This window comes from Vespa mandarinia, chromosome 1, assembly GCF_050613455.1.
Source record: "Vespa mandarinia isolate Hongniang chromosome 1, ASM5061345v1, whole genome shotgun sequence".
NCBI classification, from domain to species: domain Eukaryota; kingdom Metazoa; phylum Arthropoda; class Insecta; order Hymenoptera; family Vespidae; genus Vespa; species Vespa mandarinia.
The window spans coordinates 9,963,203-9,989,562 of NC_140810.1; the positions used below are offsets into that span (position 1 = coordinate 9,963,203).

At 26.1% G+C, this 26,360-nt stretch overlaps 4 protein-coding genes and 1 long non-coding RNA gene across 11 annotated transcripts; 1 reads left to right on the plus strand and 4 right to left on the minus strand.

Moving 5' to 3' along the window:
- The first annotated feature begins 1,820 nt into the window (after positions 1 to 1,820).
- On the plus strand, positions 1,821 to 7,926 carry LOC118446170 (uncharacterized). 4 transcript variants are annotated; one of them, XR_014982991.1, is made up of 8 exons: positions 1,821 to 2,352; positions 3,655 to 3,740; positions 3,826 to 4,058; positions 4,132 to 4,318; positions 4,385 to 4,746; positions 4,828 to 4,918; positions 4,986 to 5,364; positions 5,444 to 7,926. It is a non-coding gene; the product is annotated as an uncharacterized LOC118446170 (long non-coding RNA). The 4 variants fall into 4 exon arrangements; XR_004839508.2 differs by having other exon boundaries at positions 3,655 to 3,756; positions 4,132 to 4,746; XR_014982987.1 differs by having other exon boundaries at positions 4,132 to 4,746; positions 5,444 to 7,925.
- A 2,620-nt stretch (positions 7,927 to 10,546) lies between these two features.
- On the minus strand, positions 10,547 to 22,565 carry Pp4-19C (protein phosphatase 19C). Of its 2 annotated transcripts, none has more exons than XM_035876514.2 (6): positions 22,435 to 22,565; positions 13,262 to 13,435; positions 12,993 to 13,145; positions 12,617 to 12,868; positions 12,188 to 12,426; positions 10,547 to 12,056 (listed from the first exon to the last, which is right to left on the minus strand). In XM_035876514.2, the coding sequence occupies exons 1-6, from the start codon at positions 22,462 to 22,464 to the stop codon at positions 11,927 to 11,929; spliced, it is 978 nt and encodes a 325-aa protein (XP_035732407.1). In that variant the 5' UTR covers positions 22,465 to 22,565; the 3' UTR covers positions 10,547 to 11,926. The 2 variants fall into 2 exon arrangements, with proteins under 2 accessions (XP_035732407.1, XP_035732408.1); XM_035876515.2 differs by lacking the exon at positions 22,435 to 22,565 and adding an exon at positions 14,112 to 14,272 and having other exon boundaries at positions 10,556 to 12,056.
- Positions 15,157 to 17,607, minus strand: LOC118446168 (protein phosphatase 19C). Its single transcript, XM_035876519.2, has 3 exons — positions 17,229 to 17,607; positions 16,666 to 16,963; positions 15,157 to 16,236 (listed from the first exon to the last, which is right to left on the minus strand). Exon 3 carries the CDS (start codon positions 16,181 to 16,183, stop codon positions 15,269 to 15,271), a length of 915 nt encoding a protein of 304 aa, XP_035732412.1. The 5' UTR covers positions 16,184 to 16,236; positions 16,666 to 16,963; positions 17,229 to 17,607; the 3' UTR covers positions 15,157 to 15,268.
- Positions 21,077 to 22,563, minus strand: LOC146873298 (speckle-type POZ protein-like). Its single transcript, XM_035876518.2, has 2 exons — positions 22,435 to 22,563; positions 21,077 to 22,060 (listed from the first exon to the last, which is right to left on the minus strand). The coding sequence occupies exon 2, from the start codon at positions 22,006 to 22,008 to the stop codon at positions 21,094 to 21,096; it is 915 nt and encodes a 304-aa protein (XP_035732411.1). The 5' UTR covers positions 22,009 to 22,060; positions 22,435 to 22,563; the 3' UTR covers positions 21,077 to 21,093.
- Positions 22,566 to 24,403: 1,838 nt separating the features above from the next.
- On the minus strand, positions 24,404 to 26,258 carry LOC118446169 (PSME3-interacting protein). Of its 3 annotated transcripts, none has more exons than XM_035876522.2 (6): positions 26,137 to 26,258; positions 25,778 to 25,880; positions 25,362 to 25,460; positions 25,078 to 25,297; positions 24,817 to 24,884; positions 24,404 to 24,741 (listed from the first exon to the last, which is right to left on the minus strand). In XM_035876522.2, the coding sequence occupies exons 2-6, from the start codon at positions 25,872 to 25,874 to the stop codon at positions 24,407 to 24,409; spliced, it is 819 nt and encodes a 272-aa protein (XP_035732415.1). In that variant the 5' UTR covers positions 25,875 to 25,880; positions 26,137 to 26,258; the 3' UTR covers positions 24,404 to 24,406. The 3 variants fall into 3 exon arrangements, with proteins under 3 accessions (XP_035732415.1, XP_035732414.1, XP_035732416.1); XM_035876521.2 differs by having other exon boundaries at positions 25,983 to 26,173; XM_035876523.2 differs by having other exon boundaries at positions 26,105 to 26,166.
- Positions 26,259 to 26,360: the final 102 nt, after the last annotated feature.

A 26,360-nucleotide genomic window follows, 5' to 3' on the forward strand; every position in this document is an offset into this window, starting at 1 on the left:
CTTTTTATGAGAATATTTATTCGAAAAAATGATCCTAATCAAGTCATTGAAAACTATGAATGTTTACTAATAAAAAGAATTTTGAAGAATGTTATGTTGTTAAAAAAAATTTTATTTTAAAAAATAAATAATTATGTTCCTTTTTTTTTTACTTTATATAATTCAAATTTAAGAATTATAAGTGAGTTGAGAAGAGTAAGATCTTTCTAATTTTCGAGTCATTATGATCACAGATGATCAATTAGAAGTGTTTAAATGCGTGAAATCCTATTGCATGAAGAGACATGCATATCGCACGGAACGTAGAGATGATATTGGATTCCTTTTTTTAAGATAATCTTCTAAATAATATCTAATTATGAATACAAGCCAATAAGCAAGTATAATTTTTATAAACGATTATAATTTTCTTGCTTTTTCGAAAATATCGAGTTCATTAACTTTCCTTTTTTTGAACAAATGAAAAAAACAAAAAGGAAAATAATCTTCGAATCGTCTAAAATAAATTTTACTCTTTCTTACTACTTTTTATTTTTTTCTTCTTTTTTTCTGATGTTAGCAGAGCTATTTATTCGTAAATATTCTTTTTTATAATTAATAATTAATTCATTATTTCACACATTACATTATCAATCGATCTATATCTTTTAAATAACAATCATATAATCTCTTTCGAAACTCTTTATGTTAATTATTCCAATTATTAGTCATATACCAATTAATCTATACATTAACAGAAATTGGCAAATAATTTAAAAGAAAAAAATGATTATTAATAGATCTGATATATGCCGTTCAATAAATTAAAAATATATACATATAAGTTATCTAATAATAATAATTAGAAGAAAATAAAAAATAAAGAAATATTTTAAAATATTGAACAATTTTGCTCTATTTCTCTCCCATTAGTATAACTATTATGTTTTGATAAGAAATAATATGATTAAAACTAAACGTTCTTGTATATTTGTAAGTTAAAAAGAAATATAAAAATATAGGATAACTTAACGTTAAGTGGTTTCATCTTCTGTAAACTTGGTTATAATATTTTGTAATGTTTCAGTCGATCTATTAAAATCTTAAAAATGTGACTCAAAGAAGCGGAAGAAGAAAAAGAAGTGTATTAATATAAGAATGAATAGTAAAATAAGTAATATGATCATGACATATTTAATATTAGTATTCATCATTTTCATCGACTTTTGACCGTACAATAATGAAACATTAGGTACGACCAATTGGACAGAAGAAATAATGAGACATACATTACCGATGTATGCGATGCTGTCGAAAACATCTATTAAATTTAACGAGATGTGGTAAAGAACTGAAAGATCTTCAAGAACCCATAGATCAACGATTATTTAATGGGTTAAAAGATTTGTGAAAGTTACGAAAAATATTAATGAGTTTGTATTCATTCATTTGACGCAAAAGTTACTTATTTCTATTTTGTCTATTTTTTGGGTTTATGTTTTTAATAAACAACTTTTCCATTATATTCAGAACATTAATTTAAAAAAAAAAAAGAAAAATTAAAAAAATATACAGTACACAATAATTATTAAAAGTCATGTACTTTTGACAAAAAAGAAAAATAATTTAACAGAACAAAAAATGAGATTCAAGGAACGTTTGGACGATACCAATTAGTTACGACTGATTTCATAAGTTTCCTTAGAGAAAATAAAAATTTTCTTAGATTTTAATCAACTAATCTTTTTGAAATAAGATATTAAACAATCTAATAGAGTGTTGTTATCAATATAAAAATATTGAATGATCAAGAGATAACAGTGTATGACTTGGAACTAGTACATGGCAAACGACATGCAGTTCTTTGCAATTAACACATTACTGCTGACGTTATCTTCGATGTAAATATGTTATCTTTGTTTTTCTAATTTTCATAAAAAATTTTACGAAACAAGGCAATATTTCATACTCTATCGATAAATTGTTTGCCTATTTTTTGACGTACATAGATAATGTAGAAAAGTGTTTAACACGTTCACTACTAACATCACATGTCTGTGACACAACGATTTCCATTGAAAGCTCAGCATCACAGACATGTAACGAAGTCAATTTTTATGTTATTTCTGCATAAATAAATAAAAACCTAGAACTTTGAAAAAAGTACCAGGTTGTGAGTGAATTATTTAAAAATATTACAAAATGGCGGCGTTGTAGCTGATGATATAGAGATCCTCCGCCGGAACGCGCGTCGTTGATCGGAAGCAGATCTCTGTAATGGTGTATTTGAAAAAAAAAAAAATGTGTTCTTATTCGTGAATGTTGTGACTATAAAGTAGCGTACGGATTTTTTGTTATCTTGAGAAATGAGCGGTGAGTGAATACTGTTTTTATATAAAAATTTAACAACAAAAAAATTAATATTAAAAAACTAATAAACATATTGCAAAAATCATACGCTACTTTCTAAATAATGTAACTGAGAGTATTGTTTCAAACTTTCAAATCAATCAGTCCAGTAGTTTTCGAGATTTCTTTCTGGTTAAAAAAATGTAGTTTCGAGAAAAACGCAAAAGAAAATAAGTATCCGGTTATTTGGATAATAAAATGGTTTTTTTTTGCTCGCACTTAATCAGCGATTCCTGGTCCATATGACGTTCCTTCAGCAGCAAAATTAGCATCTTGAAATTTTTTCTGAAATGATCTGCGAACTTGGCGAGCGTTTTTCATATTTTTTTATGCTTGGATCTTCGAGGTATCACAACGTTGCTTATCGACTTTCATGTATAATTCGTAGTAGCAATGCCCGATTTGCAGATGCATCAAGTTCATCATCGACAGAATGCTTTTATAGCCATCGTATACAAGCTTTGCAGTACGAAGATTTAACTATTAAATTTATCACTTTGCCCAAGTAATACTCAATAATCATCGATACGCCGTAAAGCGAAGAAAAGCTTCATTCGCATCAAGTTCCGTCTCCAGAAACAGTCAAATCTGAGCCTTTTCCCATTTCTGCTGTCAATTTTTATTCCTTCTTCACAGCATTTTCCATTGACATCTTGCAGACACATTTTATGCAGCAATACTAATTTGCTCGGTATCGTAAAACGACTGGTACATCGCTTTCAGTAAATCCATAATTCCATGAAATTTTTATATTCCTCATAAACCAATTCCTAACAATCAGAATGCTAAAATAATTCATCTGTTTATGTCATACTCTTTATTTTTTATGAGAGGACTAGAATTGACACTGGTTGCTTCGCAAGAGTCACACGAAAGCATTAATGTAAAACCGAGTCCACAAATTCTTACGACTCTATGAACGTCATTGTTGCATGCCTTACACTTCACAACATTACTAATTACAGAAAAACCGATGATAAAGTTTAGAATTCCGTACATATACAAAAGGATACAATAGAACAGATAAGCGTGCCGAGTATGGGTCCAACCGTGCGTCTCACTGTTCGCAGCTATCCGACCGTTCTATCTACAAACATCTATAACTCTGTCAATTTTTCGAATTTTAATACCGGATATGACTTAAATTGTTCGCAAAACTTCAAAGTTAATAAAAATGCAAAAAACGAATCAATTTTTTCAAACTTCTTGGGTAGTCAGACCTCTTAAGTCTCGTTTAATAATTCGATTTTTCTTCCTCTCTCCTAGATTGGTACTGTTAGCAATGTGATTGGTACTATTAATATATCAAAAATATTTAAAAAAATAGGCTAATGATCTTAGCAATTGTGAAGGTAAATGTAACTATCGGTAAGATGATTTAGAAATGTAATTCATTAATGAATGAATCATTGAATTCAATATTAAAATATTATTTAGATGATCAACAAACTCATGAGAATCCAGAAGATCTGTTTCAAAATTATTGAATGAATATTTCAAGCTTTTCCCGTTTATTCAAAAACGAAAATTATATTTAATGTGAAATATTTAATTTATATTTAATACGAAAATTAGTGCAGATACTGTATTAGTCATACATGGAATAAAATTTGTATCAATGCTATGGATCATTATGTTCCACATGATGTTCTTCACGTACAACTACACTGGTAATGTAATGACGATGATGAAATGTCATAATATAATAATAAATTTGTTAAAATTTGGATACTTTGATTATAGACAATAAATCTTTATCCTGGAGGAAAATGGAAGATTTTGTTATCTAGATGTTAACCAACGAGAATTTGGCAGTTGATACATTGTTCTTCCTAAATGGTTTCCTCGTCGATTAAGTGAATTTAACGAATGAAAAAAGCAAGGATGAATTCGTTCAATCACATAGCTAAAACTAAAATCTTCTTCCTGGGTATTTTAAAAAGATTTGTCAGATAGGATAATTTTCAAGTATAATAAAAAATTTAATTATTTTTAGAAACTTATTTGTTAATTCTTCTAATGTAATTTAATATCGGCTTATATGATGGCATTAGAATTATTTACAATAAATTCCATGTGATTTAATAAGAACTCGTTATTTTACATGAGATATCGATCACATGAAATATGTCCAAAGTATTAGTAGAGGAATATATTTTATATTCAAAATTTCTTTCATATGAAGACCATGCTATGAACATTTGTTTATTAATAATTGATTGACACACAATATTCAGTGTATGAACGATTACTTATGAATATTTATTTTTACGGTGTATGATCTGGAACTGGTACATGGTAAACAATATGCAGTTCTTTGCAATTGGCACATTACTGCTACTTACTCGTATTTTCGATGTAAATACGTTATCTTCGTTTTTCTAATTTTTATATAAATTTTTTTAGATAAAACAGTTCAATGACAAAACTCAATTGCAGGTATTTCAATATGGCAGTCTGTTTGCTAAGTCTATTTCTTATCGACGATTATAATGGGTTATATCTCCTATATCTACGATTATATTCCTACGTAAGTATTAAATAGTAAATGTTATATAAAAAAGCTAAAACAATCAAGACATTTTATAATGTTATAGATTGGACTAACAGTACCATCTCGTTATATATTTGTGTGTGCTTCTTCATTGATGTGTTTTTTTTCATTGATGTTCGAAATACCATACATCCTTTTGATGAAACAAATTATTAATTATATACGCTGATAAAAACAAATGGTTGATATCTTCATGCTTATGCAAACTGATATAACTTTCTTTCCATGTTTTGTAATTTATTAGTCCATATATGTTTGTTTTTTCTCGTGATTCAATGCATTTCTTTCTAAATTACATACTGTTAATTAGAAAGAATTATTTTAAAAGAAGTAATTATTGTGAATAATTGATTGAACGAGACGCAACACAGACGGAATCCAACGCAAAGAAACGCATTTCATGATTTTTATACGAAGTTACGGTAACTAACTTAATGATTTTGTTAAAAATAATAATTACAGAATATTTGTAATATATTATATAGTATTTATTTACATTAGCGAATAATGCAAACCTAATCCCTCGATGATGGAATGAGCTGCTCGATGATACATCGGACCTTTGTCGATATATCAAACTTTCATCAACAATTCGCCTCATTGACGATGAATCCATCCCATGATGACCCCGCGCAAAGAAGAAGAGGAAGAAAAAAAAGAAATCCGGAAGATGCGATAGAACGCGTGCGAGCATGAGAACGATGGAAATGATAATGAGGCATGAACATTTTGAAGATCGGTCTAGTCGAACAAAATCAGTATCCAAATCGAGATCAATTTTTCCTTACTGAAAGAAGGAGACCTGTCCAACTTCTTTGTCCGACTTTTTCCAAAGAACTCCTTCCAAGGGCTCATACCCGAAGGTCCCATCAGAGAGTTCGACACAATAAATATTTTTCCCTATTGAAAGAAAACAACCTACTCAAGGATCTATGCTCAAGAATTTCACCCGAGAGAAACTAATATAATTAAAGTAGAATAATCGTTTCAACTAGTAGAATTAAGTGGCTATCTGTTTCAATAACTAGAAAAAAGTGTTTGTTTACTCATTCCAAAAAATTCTGAGAACTGTTCCTATTATCCGAATTACTATCGAAATTAAGTAAAATACGTTCATAAGAAAATATTTACTAAAATTTGTAAATTATTTAAAAGAATAGTTTACTATTAATATATATTATAACTAATTATATTCTGTATATTTATAAGATATGGGCTGTGATTTTATAAGTTTTTTTTGTTTTTTAGCAATGACTCCACTCGATTTTTCACTTTCAAAAGCAATGACTCTAATCAACTTTTCTTTTTCTAAAACAATAACTGTACTCGCCTTTTTCTTTCAAAATGACTCTATTCAAACTTTCTTTTTTTTCCAACAAAATTGATTAAATATTTAACTAATTTTTATTAAAAAATATAATGGAAAACTCTTAGACATTCTTCCTTATAAGCGATTACTTTGATTATTACACGAAAATCATCCAATTTCGCTTATAATCGAAAAATAATCGTGAATCTAATTCTTGCTAATTCTTTATTAGAACTAGTAAATATTAATGTAATTTCATGTCAGAATACAAATAATTATAAAAGCGTATAAAACAAGATCATATCCTGATCTAATAAATAAATCAAAGAATAAGGAACCATTCACAAGTAAATCTCTGGAGAAAAATTACTTGTGATCACTCAATACTCTTCTAGTAATTAATTACAATCAATCACGTGTGCCGATTTGGATCTTTCGTTTTCAATATGATTGAGTGATCGGAGTGACTTAAAAATTCACTTATTACTTAACAAATTCTGCAATGACTCCAAAATGTTTGTCTGTGATTTAGGTCGAAATTGAGATTGGTCAATTCATAGGTGAACACGAGATAGGTCAACATCGAATAGTCGAAATCCTCTTCAGTGATGTACTGATTCTAATATCCAGTAGTTGATTATTAACGGATGGTCACTGAATTTAATTCGCGAAACTTTACTTATCCTGTATTATAAATACAGTCTACGCAGCTATTAAAAAAAAATTTTGCGAACAACCACTGATTCTAACGATTGCATTGCATGCAGTCGATGCAAATACACTTGTTTAAATCGAAAACCCAAACACTGCTTCTATATCGTGATTTTTTGATTTTTATTTTCACAAATACTCAATTGCATCATTGCTTCGCACACGATTACAATGGTATTCTGAAACAGAAAAATAAAAACAAAATTATTAGTATCATTAATAAAAGAAATTGATGAAAGTATTTTTAAGTAATGTTTGATATAAAAATATATTTACTTTAAGTGTTTGTTAATCCTTATACGTTGAGCATCAAGAAGATGAAGAATTTTGACAAAAAAATAAAATTAATGATGAGTTTTTTTTTGCCAACATTTCTGACGAACAACTCTGTCTTTTCTTTGAGTTTCTAGTCTTTTTATTTCTACTATGCTACATTCGCTTCTTTATTACTTTGATCACTATTACGACATGTTCTAAAACAAAAAAATAAAAACGAAAAAAATTATTAATATCATTTTTACTATATAAAATTGTTGAAATTATTCAGAAAACGTTTAATACAAAAATTTTCTTAGTTTAAGTTTTTGTTGATCCTTGAACGATGTGCATCCTGTCCCAAAATGATGAAGAATGCTGACGAAAATAAAAAGCTAAAGATGAGTTTCTTGTCGCGATCAACAATGATTCTACTTAGCGATTCTGTGCACTATTCTTTAAATAGAAGTTACTTATACTCTAGATACAAACTACACTTGTTTAAATAAATGTAAAATAAATGAAATTATAAATTATTTAAGATTATCCGTATGGAAAGAGAGAATTTGGATATTTACTCGTTGGAATGCGAAAAAGAACTAACTTGATAATTAATATTCATTTGAGCGTTCATTTTTGTTAATATTAAATATATATAATCAACTTCGAGTTCAAAATTTAACTGTTTGATTTATTAAATTAAAATTATTTTATATTTAACGCGCTTTACTAACTATATAATAACTATATAATAAAAAGATTATTATTTAAATATTTATTTATTGTTTTTGTGTACATTATGTATTATTTAAATATTATTCAGAGAAAATCGATTATTAGATATCTGTGTCATAAACAAACAAAATCAATTATTCACAAGCATTTTTCATATATTGAAATCTAATATCAGAAAAAAAGCGCTAAATGTGATTATTCCACGTACATTATTTTCTACATAATACATATACAAAGTTTAAACAAAGTAATGGAGATACGGTGTTTCTTTTTCTTATTTTTTATTAGCTAGAAGAACTCTTTAATCTTTAGTAAATTTAAACGAGTAAATTTATTAAATGATACCTACAGAGATAGATGTATACAGAAATATATTGGAATATTCTGCAAAAATTCGTGATCTTTTAACTAATATTAATAATCCATTTTCAAACATTAACCGTCCGTTATGCTTGACGAAGGAATATATTAGTTCATCTTTATTTGATTAGGTTTATACTATCTAAAGTGCTTCTTAAAATGTCTCACACATTGCAGTTCATTATATGTAATTTAAATGTACATGTTTACACATTTTCATTCAGTTTTATTTCAATCACTATATTCAGAATTCTGATAACGTCTTTTACCTATGAACAAAGGAGATTTTCTATTGTTCCACTCATTCCAAGTTTTATATTATCTTTCGTTTAAAAGTGAGATTCCAGCTGTCTTTTTAATTAAAATTTTGTTGGGATCAGTTAACCCTAGCATGTTCTGTAAAATGCATTTTTGATATCAAGTTTTCCCTCTCTTAACCCTTTACGGTCGTATTTAGTTTATATAATACTTGGGTGTTATGCTGATCGAAGTTAATTTTCATTAAACGAACAGTAATACATAATATGCAAAATTACGAAGGAAAAACAAAATTTATTAATTTTTAAAATTTTAGATAAATGTAACATAATAACATATTTTAATTTTACGTAAAAATTACATTTTATAGTTTTTCATCGTATGATATCTTTCATATTAGGTACCGGTATAGTATCAATGTTCGGAATTACGCCTAAAAAAGCAATAATCTCTTCTTTCGTCACATCGACCCAGTTATTTCAAGTTGATCGTTCAAATAAACTCTGTTGCTTTATTTTATTTTTGGCATATTTATTTGTTTCTAGTACAATTGTTTAAACAGTATATCTGTATATACTGAAAAAATGTCTGAAAAAATTAATAGGTTCTGTACAATGAACAAGTACATTAGTTCCAACAATCTTAAATCTTGTCAAAAATAAGTTTCTGATTGAAGCTGTACGTAATATCTCTCTAAACAACAAATTTATTTATATCACTATTTTCGCTTTCATCATTTTCTTCTACTTCACTATCGCTGGAAATTTCTAATTACATTACTCATCGCTTCACTCAATCTATGATGTCATTATCAAAGTCACTACTATTAATATTTTCAAAACAACCGTTATCACTTTCTATATCAAAGTTAGTGTTATCAGAGCACCGTTAATCGCCGATGATTAAAACTGTGTATCTCCGAAGCTTATTGATATAATATAAGATCAATATGGTTCTTTGCTGTGATGACTCAGAGTGGATATATGACTGGAATGATAAGAAAGCTTTAGTGAATGAGAGTAGACATACGACCGCAAAAAATTAATATTAGGAATCATTTTTTGCATGTTAAATCATTTACAGCATCGTCTCTATGTAAAACATACAATTTTTTCACAAATTTCATGAAAACAATATTGATATCACAAACATAAGATTCAGAAATTCCAGAAAAGATATTATATACGTAATTCCCTTCTCTTCTTCTAGAAGGATACTAATTTTCGATTTTCGATTCGATTTTAATTTAATGAATATCTCTTAAACGTGGTGATGCTCCAATTTGCAAATATTGCACCATGAAAGTTGCACTTTTGGCAATCGATAGGTATTTTTAATAAAGCTGATTATTATTAGAAATGTTTTTATTGTAATTTTATTGTAATCAAGAAAACTATACTGATTCCATGTCAAATAATTTACATGTTCATATAAATCCAACATAGATTCCTTACCGCAAATAGGTAAGTAATTGAACGATTTCTCAATCATGAAAATTTAATAATAATTATATTTCAATATATAGGATTCGAAAAATATTATAAATGCAATATACATTAGCATCCAAATGAAAAGTTTATTAGTCCAACCTATCCAAATAAATAATTAAAATACAATATATATATATATATATAAATAAGTCCTATTTTGCAAATATTTCTTAAACACAATTTTACCATGACTTACGAGAAGCATCACATGAAATTCGTACAATTGGTATACTGAGATAAGCCGTATATTAGAAAATATATATATTCTTATTATTTTACGATATCATATAATCTTACATATTAAAATAATGTAAGTGAATTTATTTCTATCGTTTTTAAAATCTTTCCAATAAATTTTTTTATATATAAATAATAGCGTGAAATATCCTACATGTAATATTTATCTAATATATTCGGCTTAAATAAAATAATGAAGATTAAAAATAGTCGTAAGTTGTTGGATGAAATAAATCGGCGAAGTAAGTAATTATAAAGATATATGATTACATTCAAGTCAATTATTATTCTTTATGTGTACTTTAACAAGTGTATACAGATGTATATAATTTAATTTTTTTTTTTTCATATCCATGTTCAAGTAACATGACTATTACACTCGAATCACGTCGAATAATATAAATATCCAATTATCGACTTTTATTAAATTCACTAAATCAAAAGTAACTAAAGAAACATTTAATATAGTAACGTACAATGTATCAGTATTAAAAGAAGGTAGAAAATGAAACTTGTAAATTAAAACAAGAAATTATATATGGGACAAAGTGGGTGAATTTCTAACTTTTACATGCATAAAATAAAACGGGTTTAATGTATCCGTCTATGAACGGTTTCATTAAATAAAACATTTAATTCTGATATACGTAAATTTCATACATTTTTTAACATTTTTCGATTTCTTTCTTTTTTTTTTTTTATCGTATCGTACTGTTTATATTAACAGTCTTGGTAAAAAATAAAATTAGTCAACGATATAACTCATGATTATACGGAATTTGATATTTATGCATATTTATTATAAAAACACGTATGACAAATAACGTTTGATTTCTGTTATTAAAAGACTGATGAAAGATTTACAATTTACAGAAATAACGTAAATATAAAATGAATCATTTAATTGCTTCATGCAATAAATTGTTGTTTCGTTAGATTTACGGTCAGTTCTATTAAGACTAAAAATTACGCTTTATTTCAATAAAAGTATTTAATGAATTTAAGCGTTTAACTTGTATTTTACTTCCTTTAACATGTACATCTAGAAAAAATTACGTATCAACAGATGATATACAGAAAAGAATGCATTGATTGGAAAGATATAGAAAAACTAATTAAGAAATATAATCTTTATATAGATATAGAATTAAGTTTTGTGTGGCTTTTTTAATGTCTCTTCTTTTTTATTTATTTTTTCTTTTTTCTTTCCCCCCCCCCTTTTTTTTTTTTTTTTTTTTTTTTTGAAAAATGTAGTGAGAACTTCGATGTACTTTTGTTCTAATATTTTACAAAAAAGATATTGAAGACTATAGATGCAAAATAACGAAGTAAAGCACGATTATTTTATCGTGAGTATTAGTATTCTTTCATATTAAACATATGTTGTCATTTCTATGTAATCTTTTTGGCAAATAATTTTGTCCAGTGTTCAATAATAAATATAATTGTCGATTTTTTATATATAGCCATAAAAATATACTAAAAATAAATTTGATGATTTCGTATAAATTGTAAATATCTGTGGTGCCATAACATAAACACACACATATTACCTATGAAAAACTTAAAGATCCTATGTCAGCGATTTCAAAATGATAACATGCAAGTTTAAATTTTATAATATTCAATTCACAAAAAGTAATCTGCTTGTGGTTTCTTGCTAGGTATTCCTCGACTTTCTTGTGGTGCTGCTTCAAAGATCGTAAAATCCCTTTGTAAGTGTTCATTTAATTCCAATATAGCCGCCACATTACCACACCTAAAAATAAATAAAAAAATATATAATATATACAAAAATAATCCGATTCTCTAAGTATATTACAACAAAACCATATAAATTTTAATAATAATATAATTTACATTTAAAAAGTTATTGATCAAAATTTATACCTATAACAATAATTTGGAGCAGACCAAACTGTGAGAACAGTTTCATTGAAATGCCATTTATAACCTTCCATTACCAACTGATGTGCTCTACATATCATATCAATATCATTAGCAGAGTTAAACTGAGCTACAACATCACTACCAAATAAGTATCCTGCTCCACGGGGTGAGACTCCCCAACCTTGAGTATCTTCTGGGTCAGACCATAATAGATCGCACATTGGACCATCGTGAGGAACCTGTACAAAAATTTCATATTATTCTCTCCATAACATATATATAACAAGTTTGATTCACTTTTTAAATAAATATAGTTTTTATTAGTTTATATATACGTATATAAATATTAAATATTAATATAACCAAACTATATAAAAACAAATAAAAACAAATAAGAAAAGAATTAAATATTTCATTACTATTACTCACTTCTTGTTTTCTATCTATAGTACGAATCTGATCAAGAGTTTGAATACTAGGAGACAAACCACCATGAACACAAAATATTTTCCCATCTATAATTGCTGATAGCGATAAATAATCAAAAATTTCAGTACAGTACCGCCATACCGTAATACTACCATATTTACGTAAACATTCATCATAAAATCCATAGACTTGAGTAATTTGCCTTGATTCGTGATTCCCTCTTATTAATGTAATCCTATCAGGATAACGTACCTATAAAATCAATCAAAATTTCCAAAAATAATTCCTTTATTCTTGAAATTTCCAATGTATTTGGAAAATACTTTGGAAATGTCAAGATAAATAATATATATTCCTAAATTTATAAATATATTACTTTTAATGCAAGGAGAAGAAGGAATGTTTCGACGCTATAGAATCCTCTATCAACAAAATCTCCCATGAAAAGATAATTAGTTTCTGGAACATCACCACCTACTTTAAATAGTTCTTTCAAATCATAAAATTGACCATGAATATCTCCACATACCTATAAACATAAATTACAATTAATAATAATTTTAATCACACATATACTTAAGTATCTTATAAATAATACTTTATGACAAATTAGATATTTTTAACTTCTAGTCAATTAAGACTTACTGTAACTGGAGAATCAACTCGTTGTACATTACTTTCTTCTATAAGAATTTCACGAGCCTTTGCACATAAAGCTTTTACTTCAGCTTCCTTTATGATTTCACATTTCTTAAGTTGTTCAATTTGCCGATCCAAATCACTGGAATCGGCCATTGTAATGACACCAGATGAAAATGGCTACAAATAAACGTATTTCTTTTTTATATAAAAATAACCAAGATTATATACAGATAAGATAAAATATAACAGTATATATTTTATTCTAAAAATAAATAATCTATTATCCACTAATACATCAGAAATATTTTGGTGTGCATAATCTGCAATAAATATTATTAATTCATCGTATTATTGTTCTTTAAATTATAAAAATATAAATTTCAACTTATTTTTAATATAATAAATATAATTTACATATACAGGATTTTAATGTAGTAAACACAGTTATAATATATGAGCATATATAGCATTGCACTCTTAACATATTAAAATTTTTTATTATGATTATAAGCTACTATTTGCAAGAACAATTCGTGTACATTATATCAATTATATATCAATTATACAAAATAAATTACAGTTTTTAGAATATTTTGAAGGGGTAAGTCTGAAAACATAACTTTATAAAGAAGAATCTCTCACTAATCTGAATTATTTTAATAATATTTTACAAAGTAAAATGTAAGATATAATAAATACACAAATATTATGCAAAAGAATATGTTAATTACACATAATGTAAGAATATTTTATTTTATATACAATATATATATGTATATATATATATAGTTTTTGTGTGTATATATATATCGTGTATATCAAGATATATATATATATCGATTCAAATGCATACCTATATCAAATTCCGTGTGAAATATGTCTATATAAAGCTGCTAATACATCAAGTAAATAAATTTACAGTCCAGTCGTTAGAAAAAAACTCTTTTAGGCTATATTCTTATGCCAATGACTACTCGATTCAAGTAAGATACCAATTGTGTTGCATTTGTAAGTACAGAAGATCAGACAATTGTGCCATCTACAGGAAATAGGAACTAAAATAGATTTTTACCTTTTTAAAGAAATTTTTATTATTCACTATTTAATGCAAAAGAATACAATGACTATCAGTTAAAATTAGTGTTAATAATTATATTATCCATTTGGAATAATATCAGTATAATTTATTATATTTAATTGAAAACAAAACTATTTATTATTTTAAATGTTAAATGATATATAAAAAATAATATATATACACACATACATACATCAAAGAGAATAAATTCGTATTACTAGGAACTTTGAATTAGAGATCTATACGATTTTTTTCTAAGTTTTACAATAACGAATACGAGAAAATAATTTTTCTTATTACCATAAATATCTTCCCGTTAGCTCAAATGAAACAAAAATGAATCCACGTATATAAATACAAAATTGTTGATTATAAATTAAGGGCCAGTTGAACACCTCCTCTTTTAGAATAGAAAAAAAAATATTAAGAAAAGTGTAATAATTTCATATGTAAAATATTTTAAGCGTATAAAATAAAACACTTAATTTCCGGTTAAAGCGGAAATTGAATGATTATTAGCTTTCTTATAGAATATATTGTAGTTTCTTATTAAATTATATATTTAATTCAATTACCTTTAAAAATCTATTAAGCAAGTATAGGCTCCAAATTAATAATTAATAAAATATTTATGTCCGAAGTATGCTGTGTAGGCAGAAACAGTATTATTAATATTAATAAAACTGAAATTTAAAAAACTATAAGCGAAAATTATAAACGCCATTAATTAAATATCATCTGAAATATGTACGAAATACAAAATGTACAAAAAAGTATAATTATAAAATGTCGATATTTTCTTTATTAGAAATTCATAAAATAATTGATATTCGACAGTATATATGAAACAGTAAAAAAGAATTTATTAAGAATTTATTAGTTATTTCTATTAATTTAATACACTAAGTTTTTGATAAAATAATAAAGTATTTTCAGTTCATCATGAAATCCACAAGTTTGATTACTATATTTGAATATTTCTTTATGTCTTCATATTCCTTCTTTGAATTAATATTTTTCCTGTTTTTTGATATATATTGAAGACAATGTAATTCTAGATCTCTTATATGTAAGTCATCTGCAATAATAAGAATATCAAACACATTTTCTACATTCATGCTCTTGATCAAAGTTTCTTTACATAATTCTACCAAATCTTGTATGTTATACATGTCAGCTATAAAAATAAGATTATTTGCAATATTATCTAAATCATTAAATTTGTTAGTATATATATAAGACAACATAGAGTTACATGTTTCTTTTGCTATATTAGTTATATAAATTTTCTTATCTTTTTGTTCTTTCATTCCAATTGTGAACATGTTTCTAAATATAGGACTATGTGCTGCAAGTATACATTTATGCACAGGAAACACTGAATCTTCAACATAAATTGATAGGTCACTTAATTCTGAATTACTTTGCAATGAAGTTATATGTTTCATTATTGTTGGTAATTGTTTTAACTTGAAATTGGGCAATTGTTTAGTCACAGGAAATATATGAGTGACTTCAAGTGACACATCAAATTCTTCTTCATCTAACATCAGATCTTCATATTTAATTATTTTATGGGTCTTATCTATAATCTGTCTTGCTTGTTCTAAATGTAATATATTACATATAACAAATAAATATCCACCATAATGATTCTTCTTAAAATCAAATTGCAGAATAAGATCATCATTATGATACATCATTGTGACTGCATATGAACAAGATGGCAATAGAAACATGGGTGATATTTTTACTGTATCATCAAAGAATTCTTCGACAGACCACAAATATTTTGGATGTTCATATTTCATAAATGTAGTCTCTATATAATGAGTATTTTTTTCCATTTTTTCTCAAATAATATCTCAATAAAATAAAATAATCTGTTGATTAAATAGCCCTAAAACAAGCATCGTATAAAAAATAATAAAAGCAGTATATTTATATACAGTATGGCTACACAAGCAACCCCTTTATAATATGATATTCTACGTGGTCCTGCTCTAACTTTGTGAAGTGTTTTATACGTATGATTGTTCTGCTAATATGCATATGACAGCTACTTTTTGTTTGTAAAATCAATAAAATCCAAATTTGAAAATTGGTTTATTTGACTAAGTATCGCACAATAGAATAATACAAATCTTGATAGTTATAACAGGAAAATAGTATAATTTTGTTAATCTTTAAAACCTCTTTTTTATTCTAAGTCTAATTTTCTCTTGTATGACACGAATTTATATAATACGATATTTTAAAAAAATTAACCGATCGTCTTATACGAGGTTTACTTGTACATACATATATACATCGTAGCATTTATACGTACGGAATAACTCTTTTATTCAGCATGCATACATGTAGAAAATAATAAAATGAAGTATAATACAGTGTCTTTATTCGTTCATGATTATAATTTGTTGGCCGTTTTTCATCAAATAATTTTTGGCATGATCGATTTTCAATCAAAGTTATGTTTGGGGCATTAAAACGCCATGAAAAGATACGCCACGAACAAAGAGGACACCAATGAACATGACATCAGTAGAAGTACATCGATACAGACTAACGAATTACACAACGATAAAATAATCAATGGAAGCACCACTATACAATACGTGGTGCAACTGGAAAAATAAAAAGAACCCGTTGAAAAATTCTCTCTTTCAATCCATAGTACAAATTTTACATAAAAAATCTGGTTAAAAGACAAAATTTTATTTTTGTTTAAAATGAATAATATTTTTCCTCTATATTTCTGTATACGTATATACATAAACTATATTTTTTTTTTATAAACAGCAACATTTAGTAGCTAATTAAAAACTAAAATTCAACAATATATGTGCTCGAAGAAAATATCAAGAAATCTATATTAAGGGTATTTTCTACCTTTTGTTCAAAGTGTATGTGACTTCAACGATAGGTATGGACAAAATATAAACTACGAATACAAATAGGGAACGCTAACCCCACTATGCGACTATCGTATCGTAGTGTATAACCTTGTTTAGTTATTCCCTTTACGCGTATATAAAAATGGTTTCATTGGGTTAAAATAATTAGTGTTACTAGATGCATACTTTTCAATCTTTCATATGTATATCTTTCTTCGATAGAGCGTGCGTTTCGCAGTAATCTGTGCTAGCTATGTCTATACACATTTGTTTTATGATAAATGCATAGAAAATAATAAATATAATTGAACATATAAAAATAAGTATATAAATCTGCAACAAAAATAAGAATTTGTTGAATATTTTCTTCAAAATAATTAGTGAATATTTATATATTATATTATTTTAATATAAATTAAAACACAACTTCATTTTCACACTACCCATGAAGTAGATCAGCGCTTTTTTTAGATGGTTTCTCCTATAGGACTTAGTCCATTCTGTACTACTATTACTATTACTACTACTACTGATAATAATAGTAATAATATAATATAATAATAATAATATATTTAAATATTATTTATATATATCTAGATATTATTTAATACATTTCATATTGTATAGTAAAGACAATTAACTTCGACTGATCATGAGTAAGAAATAGTGTGGAAATAAATGCATAATGATTATAAGGTAGTAAGACAAAGAGAAACGATAGTGGACGAAAACAAAAGAAACATTTCTTACATTTTTCATATGTCGCATTTGTATTAACATATTTATCGATAAGCGGTTACGTGTCGAAATTATCAAGGACAGTTTATTGAGTGTCGCGCATCAAACCTCCACGTAAAATGATGCACATTTTCTTCTTTTGTTATTATAAATTATCGTATATTATATAAATCATATCTGTCATGATTTATACAATATAAATATATTCTTCTGTTTCTTATTATTATTACTGTTTTTAGTACTATATTATTACATTAAATATTATTATTATAGTAATAGTAGTAGTAATAGTAATAATATGAAGTGAACTACAGAGGAAATCATAAAATAGCGCTGGGGGAAAAATTTCGTAGATAATGTGAAAATGAACTCGTATTTTGATATTATTAAAAATAATACATAATATGTATGTTCATTAATTATTTTGAAGTCGACAAATATATACACTTTATACATTTGTCATTGAACAAAATTATACTGCTGCTGTGTCCTATCTATCACAGATTACCACGAAATTCACGTCATCAGTGTAGGAAATAAATATAAGAGATTGGATAGTAACACCTTACTAAATTATATTTATTATTTTCTATGCATTTATCGTAAAACAAATGCGTATAGACGTAGCTAGCACATATCACTGCGAAACGCAATCTCTATCAAAGAAAGATATACATATGAGAGATTGAAAAGTATGCATCTAGTAACACTAATTATTTTAACCCAATGAAACCATTTTTATGTACGCGTAAAGGGAATAATTAAACAAGGTTATACACGATACGATACGATAGTTGCATAGTGGCGTCAGCGTTCCCTATTTGTATTCGTAGTTTATATTTTGTCCATACCTATCGTTGAAGTCACATACGCTTTGAACAAATGGTAATAGCCGGCCAAACTGTTTCAAACACAACAGCCTTAATTGTTTCACGGGTTTTTGTTGTTTCTTAATTGAAAATTGCCAAACGGCGCGATAGCGTTTGTTTGATCCTGTATCCAAAAATGCCAAGGAACGCGATTGCGCTGTTTAGTGTTTATATGTTATAAATCTTATTAATATAAACGTATATTTCATTATTGTTTTTTATAGCTTATTCTATATTATTTAGTTCATTATATTATTATAATAATAGTTGTTTATAAGAATAGAAACGTGTACACCTACAAAGTGTAATATTACTCCAATTTTATTTTAATTTACCTAAGACTGAACGGTAACCGTAGTCACGCATCGACAGAAACCGGGCTTGTGATTGTCGGCTTCGCAGCTTAGAGCGCTGGCACTTTTGGGCACAGGCATTCAAACGTTTAAGAGAATATTTTCTTCTTTTACCGTAAAATTAGAAGATCTTTTAATTATCTTTTTCTTTTTTTAAGTGATTCCTCAAATGTTTCCATAGTTCTTTAATCTTTTTATTGCACTTACGTTATACACATATAAAATTTGTTTAATGCTAGCCAACATTCTTTTATCAACGTTCACCTAACTTATGAATGACACAATGCAAAATATGTTAAACAGCAATTAGAAATGAACTTTAGTTCAGTTGATATTTCTTCTGAATTTAATATCCATAACGAGTCAAAGGAATTTGAAGCATTTTATGAGATCAATTTTTATTATAGGCCGTGTAACGTTTATTAGAATGTAAAATTAATTGATTGGATGGTGTAAGCTGTGGCAACTTCTAAAGGACGGGCGGTTATGACAACGCCTAGATGGCGTAAATACTATTACAGGTTTCGAATGAGGAAACTCATTTACATCTTGGGAATTTGAATTTCCAATACGCAAACCAATATAAGTTTACGAGAATCTTCTTTGTTCATTTAGTCTGTATAGTTAATGATTGAATCGCATTAAATTTAAACAAATGAATTTCAAATTCTTCGAATCGATTCGAAGTTTAATTAATTAATATAGATTTTGAAGTTTTGATAAGTCACGAATCTATTATCAATTTCATTGTTTAACCAACAATGGATTTAATGATATTTGAAATACTTTAAACCACTTTGAATTTGTATAATAACTTCGAACATAATTCTAATCTTACAACTCATGAGGATCTTAATAAATCTCGAATATTTTGTCACTTTCTCGAATATATTGCACTAGCGATAATGGACTCTTTCTGCGCACAATATATCAAATCTTACACCATTACTAATTTTTATTATTTCCTTAATAACAAGGTTTTATATAAAATTCTTTAATCCACCTATTTTAATAGTTTGAATATAATTAATAAAACTATTACTACAAGGACTATTTGAAAAGTTCGCGGTTTTTTCTTAAAATGAAACAAATCTTAAAGTGAAAAATAAAAAAGCCGCATATTGCTAAAATAGTTCTAGTACTTGTTCATCTTTGAATATATAATTACTATACTTTATACTTTATGTATTATATTATACATAATACTATATTAATTTTAATATAATTATATTTTTTTTATCTTATTTTCTACATATCAACATTCGTAATATATATTGCAAACTATAAAAACTAATAACATAAATTAATGTATTTTTGTTAATTCGAATTTTCGAAATTTTTTAAATATTTGTTGTCAATTGCTCGAACAAAATCTATCGAAACTTTCAAAACTTCGGAAAGTATGAATTGATGATCAAAATATTCAAGAGTTTTACTTTCTTGAGATAGGGTTCAAGATTATGATATAGATTCGAAACGATTCGAAGTCTTTCATACCTTATCGTTAGTTATAGTCAGTCAAGTCAAATTCTTATTATCACGTTCACGAGTCATACTAAACTGTTATATATATTGTTAATTGTTAGTATAACCCAGAAATTAAGCATTTTTGGATTTAAGCATATTGATACAGTCTATTTTTCTTCTCTATATATGAGGAATCGATTCCTGAAGTTTTGCTGTGTAATTTTTTACATCATGTATATATAAGTTATTATCTATCTTTTTTTAACAATTTGAAGTATTTTTAATACCAATTAGAAGAAATGTAAGTAAGAACTACTTATTGATTGTATGGAAAAATTAAAATTCCAGAATATGAAATAATAAAAAAAAATTTATTTAACTTTGTTCATATCTATTTTATACACTAAGATTTTTGTAAAACAATAAAGTATTTTTAGCCCATGAAGTAATCTAAAATTTTTGCTACTATATTTGGATATTTCTTTACATCTTCATATTCCTTACTTGAATGAATAATGGTCTTGTATTGTGATATATATTGAAGACAAAGTAATTCTAGATCATGCATATGTAATTTATCTGCAATAACAAGAGTGTCGAATACATTCTCTTCATTCATTTGCTTGATCAAAGCATCTTTACATAACTTTACTAAATCTAGTATATTATACATGTCAGCTATAATAATAAGTTCGCTTGCAATATTATCTAAATCTTCAAGTCTATTAGTATATATATAAGACATCATAGAGGTACATGTTCCTTTTTTTAAATCTGTTATATAAACTCTGCCTTCTTTTTGTTCCTTCATTCCAGATGTGAATATATTTTCAAATACAGGACTATGTGCTCCAAGTATAAATTTGTGCACTGGATATACTGAATCTTCAACACAAATTGTTAAATCGCTTAATTCTGAATTAAAATGTAATGAACTTATATGTTTCATTATTTCTCGTATATGTTTTATCTTGAAATTGGGCAATTGTTTAGTTACAGGAAGTATATGTGTGACTTTAAGTGACAGATCAAATTTGCTGTAAAATGAAGACACATTTTGATATATGATTGATTTATTGGTCCCATTAATAATTTGTGTCTTTTGACAACAATCTAACATAGAATATATAACACTTAAATATCCACCATATTCTTTCTCGTCGAAATCAAATTCTAGAGTTAGACTACGACTAGTATGCTCCATCGTAACTGTATATGTACAAGACGGTAATAGAAACACGGGTGACATTAAAATTGTGTTAGAATGGAATTGTTGAACAGGCCACAAAAATTGTGGATTTTCATATTTTATAAATGTAGTCTCTATATAGAATGTATTTCCCTCCATTTTTTAAAATTAATATCTCAATAAGATAAAATAATCTTTTGATAAAATAGCCCTAAAACATGCATCGTATAAAGAATGAAATTATTATGTGTATGGAGAGTATGACTGTACAAGTAACCCCTTTATAATATGTTGCTAATAGGCGTGTTGTAGCTAGTTTTTGTTCATTAAATCAATAAAACCGAAATTTAAGAGTTATTTTATTTGGCTAAATATTGCACAGTGGAACAATACAAATTATGATAATTATAAAAGGAAAGTAGTATAATTTTCTTAATTTTTGAAATCTAAGCCTATATTTTGTTCTAATTCATTATTTTTGCATAACAACATGAATTTGCATAATATATTTTATAGGAACTTAGTTTTACATGGGGATTACTTGTTCATATATACATATACATATATGTAAAAATCTATACATACGAGGTACGTTTGTTCAGCAGGATTTTGCATATACGCAGAGAACAATAAAATGAAGCATATTACAAAACGTCTTCATTTGTACAGAATTACGATTTGTTGGCTGTTTTTCATTAAATAATTTTTACATGATCGATTTTCAATTAAGGTTATAACTATGGCGAATTTGATTCGCTACAAAGTGTTTTTATTTGTAAATATAGCTTTAGGATATTAGAATATTAAGTAGAAATGAATACTATGAATTTATTATTACAAAAGTAATTAAATAACATAAGAAAATTTCGAAAAAGATTAAGTTGTAGTGATAGATCATGTTATATGTTATTTAGTAATCTGTATAAACTAAATATTTATTATAAAGATATAAGCAAATTAATATTTTATATATATTATAATATTTATTATAAAGATATAAGCAAATTAATATTTTATATATATTAAAAAAGGCTTATAAAACAGGAAGAAAAAATTTACATATTAATTTACGTACAATACAAGTAAAATATATGTATGAGCCGTTTTTCTTTAAATCGTGTAAGTCCAACTGAAAAAATGAGTTGAAATTAATTTTAGTAACAGATGATGAGATAAATTTTTTTTTTTATATTTATAACAAAGTCAATATAGTACAATATTTTCATGAATTCAAAAATGGAATTACATGAATTTCTCTTTGAATCTGATATAAATCTATACCAATGTAAATCCATTCATTATTTTTGCGGAACATATAAGAGCTTGTGACTTCGATTCAGGCCTAATTAAAAAATATGATGTATTTTATAAAAACATTTAGAATGTTACAGCTCAAGAACATATTATAATGACATGTGGAATGTCAAAAAATCTCAGCAAAATAACATTATTGCTGTTATATACCAATTCATAGCAGTAAATATAATGATATGTTGAGTTTGTTACCTTATATACTTTCTATTCACCATGAAAATTTTAGGACACTTTGTACGAATCCAAATGAAGACTAAAAGATGATTAAATCTTTTTGATGAATAAAAGTTATTAATATTATCCTACCCAATGTTATTAAATATTATCCTTCTCATTTCTTCAAAGTTGTTTTTTCATTAAACTTATTATAATAGTATTCTCAAAAATATTTATCAAATGAATAAATTTTTATATTCAGTAGATCTTTATTCTATAATTGTCATTATTTATTTTAGAATAAAGTTTCAAAAAAGTATTTCTTAATAAATTTAAATTTGATATGCACGATTTTCCCTTTTTTTTGAGAATAGTGTGTCTTCATTAGCAATTAACAAAAACAGTTGTATTTTGACAATATTTATAAAAACGGTCACACATAATAAAATAAAGCATATTTGGAATATTAAAAGCATAAAACTAGCTTATTAGCACATTTAACAATATTTTAAATATTTTAACATACAAAACATTAAATATCTGGGCATAAAGATCGTATATGTACCGTTTAAAAAAACGGCTCATATATACATATATATACATATACATATATATATATGTATATACATATATATGTATATATATGTATATATACATAAATTATTCATTGTCGATATTTCATCAACAATTTGAAGTGAAGTATTATTAATACCAATTAGAAGAAATGTAGATTAGAACCATTTATCGATTGTATAGGAATGTAAATTTTTTGGTCGTCTTTGCTTCATACATTTATACCCCTATATAATTACATTGTTCATTCTTTAATTAATCTTATTGTATTAACATATAATATATAGCTAAAATAAAAATAAAAATCACACGATCTTTTTATGAGAATAATTCAATTTTTATATATCCACGCATCATATATTGGAACTTTAATATTTTTAAAATTAAAAATTTAAGTTATGATTATATTTTCTGATTTCACAACTAGTTACAATAAAATGCCATTCATTTTATTATTTGAGGAAAAAAAAAAAAAAAAAAAAAAAAAAAAAAAAAAAAAAAAAACATTTTCCATTCAGCTTTTCTCCTTATCTTTCGCAGCTTCTATTTTACGTCCTAAAAGATCATATTTAGATTGATTTAACTCTGGATCTTGATCAGTATCCGAACTACAGTCACTATCGCTCGAATCATCATAAGAACCAAGTCCTGGTAAAATACCAATACATTTCATTCCTCCTGTATGATTTATCATTGTGTTAGATAAATATGAATTTTTGTTTTCCACAAACACATATTTTGATTCTGCATTTAGTATCTGTGGATATTGTAAATGAGAATCATCTTCCTTTGTTAAAGATTTATCTGGTTCTGGTGAAGACAATTTTCTTTTGACACCCTTGTTTTCACCTAAATTATTAATTCATGAGCAAATTTTTAACTAAATATTTGTATTATACTTCATAACTTTTTATTTTAACTTACTTAACTTTGGTTTTTCTGATTTTTTCACAACTACACCTGCCAATAGTTTTAATTGTGAATTACGACCACTAAAAGATAAAGTAGATCTTTTAATAAAATTTTAAAGCAACTATTTAATTAGTTTATTTTTAATTTATTTTTTTTTAATGAACAATAAAATTAAAGGAATAATTAATTATGACAATAGAATTTGCAATACTTAATATAATTATAATGATCAATTGACATATAGCATAAATGTATTTTGATGTAATATTTTACCTGCTACTACAAATATTCTTGTTGATAATCTGGGGTTTTTTTAATTCTTGTTTTAATCTTTCATCTAATGACTTTTCTTGTAATGAAGCAACAGCAGCTTTGAAGTCACGCATTTCTTTTTCTTCTTCAAGATTTTTTTTACGTTCTTCCTCTAATTTAGTTCTATCAACCAAATCTAAAAATTCCACTTCATCATCATCCAATCCTTTTATCATATTTTCTGAAAAACAATAACAATGCCATTTCAAATAAATTTAATTTGATAAAAAATAATTTCTGCTTACTAAGTTTATGCGCTTCTTCATATTCTGCATCTCTTTTGTTTTTTTGTTCTTGCAACCTTTCGTACAAAGACCTAGGATCATATGATTCTTCAGGAGGTTCTAAAAAGTAAATCTTATATTATCATATTTTTCAGACTTTCATGGCCATGTGTCTTATATATTTTATTATTTGAAAAATATGATAAAATATTAATTATTTTACTGTTATACACAAATTATATTATAAATATTTTGTGAGTATATTTGAAGAGAAAGAGAATATATTTACTAATAATTTAAATATTTTATGTCAACTTTAAAATTCTAATTTTCTTTTACAGTTTTGTTTCATTACATAAATTTAATAGACTACTTAAATTTGATGGGCATGACACTTGATAAATAAAGAACAGTTGAATAACTTGTACGGTAATAACCTAAAGGTTGGTCAGCTGTTCGTACACGGTCCCATTCTTCTTGCCTTATTCTCCTTTGCTCTGCTATTTCAGCTTCTGATATGAACCCAGAACTCATTTTTCACTGTTTTAATGGAACAAAGATAAGCATATATATTTATATAACGAAGAAGTTTTGATTCACATTCGGTTCGCGGTGTATAAACACCAATCATAATAAGCCAACCATAAAAAATTTCTTGCTTTATAAGCTTTTACGTGATTATATATAGAGTATGTATCCAAAAATAATCGTTTAACATATTAATATACAATTCATTATATAGCAAAAATTTACATCCTACACACTTTTTAATACTTTATAATATTTCGTAACTAACTTTTTCCTTGTCGGTAGTGGTACTAAGCACAATTCAATGTAATACAATGGACAGCCCAAGTATATAATATTTAAGATTAGTATTTAAAATAATTTCAGAAACGTGTTCATACTGCCACCTAGTAACCGTTACATCTGTGATCTATGTTTCTTGAACGATCATAGTATAAACATATTATAGAACAATACTTCTATAGTTTTGTAATATTTTCTATATAAATTTGT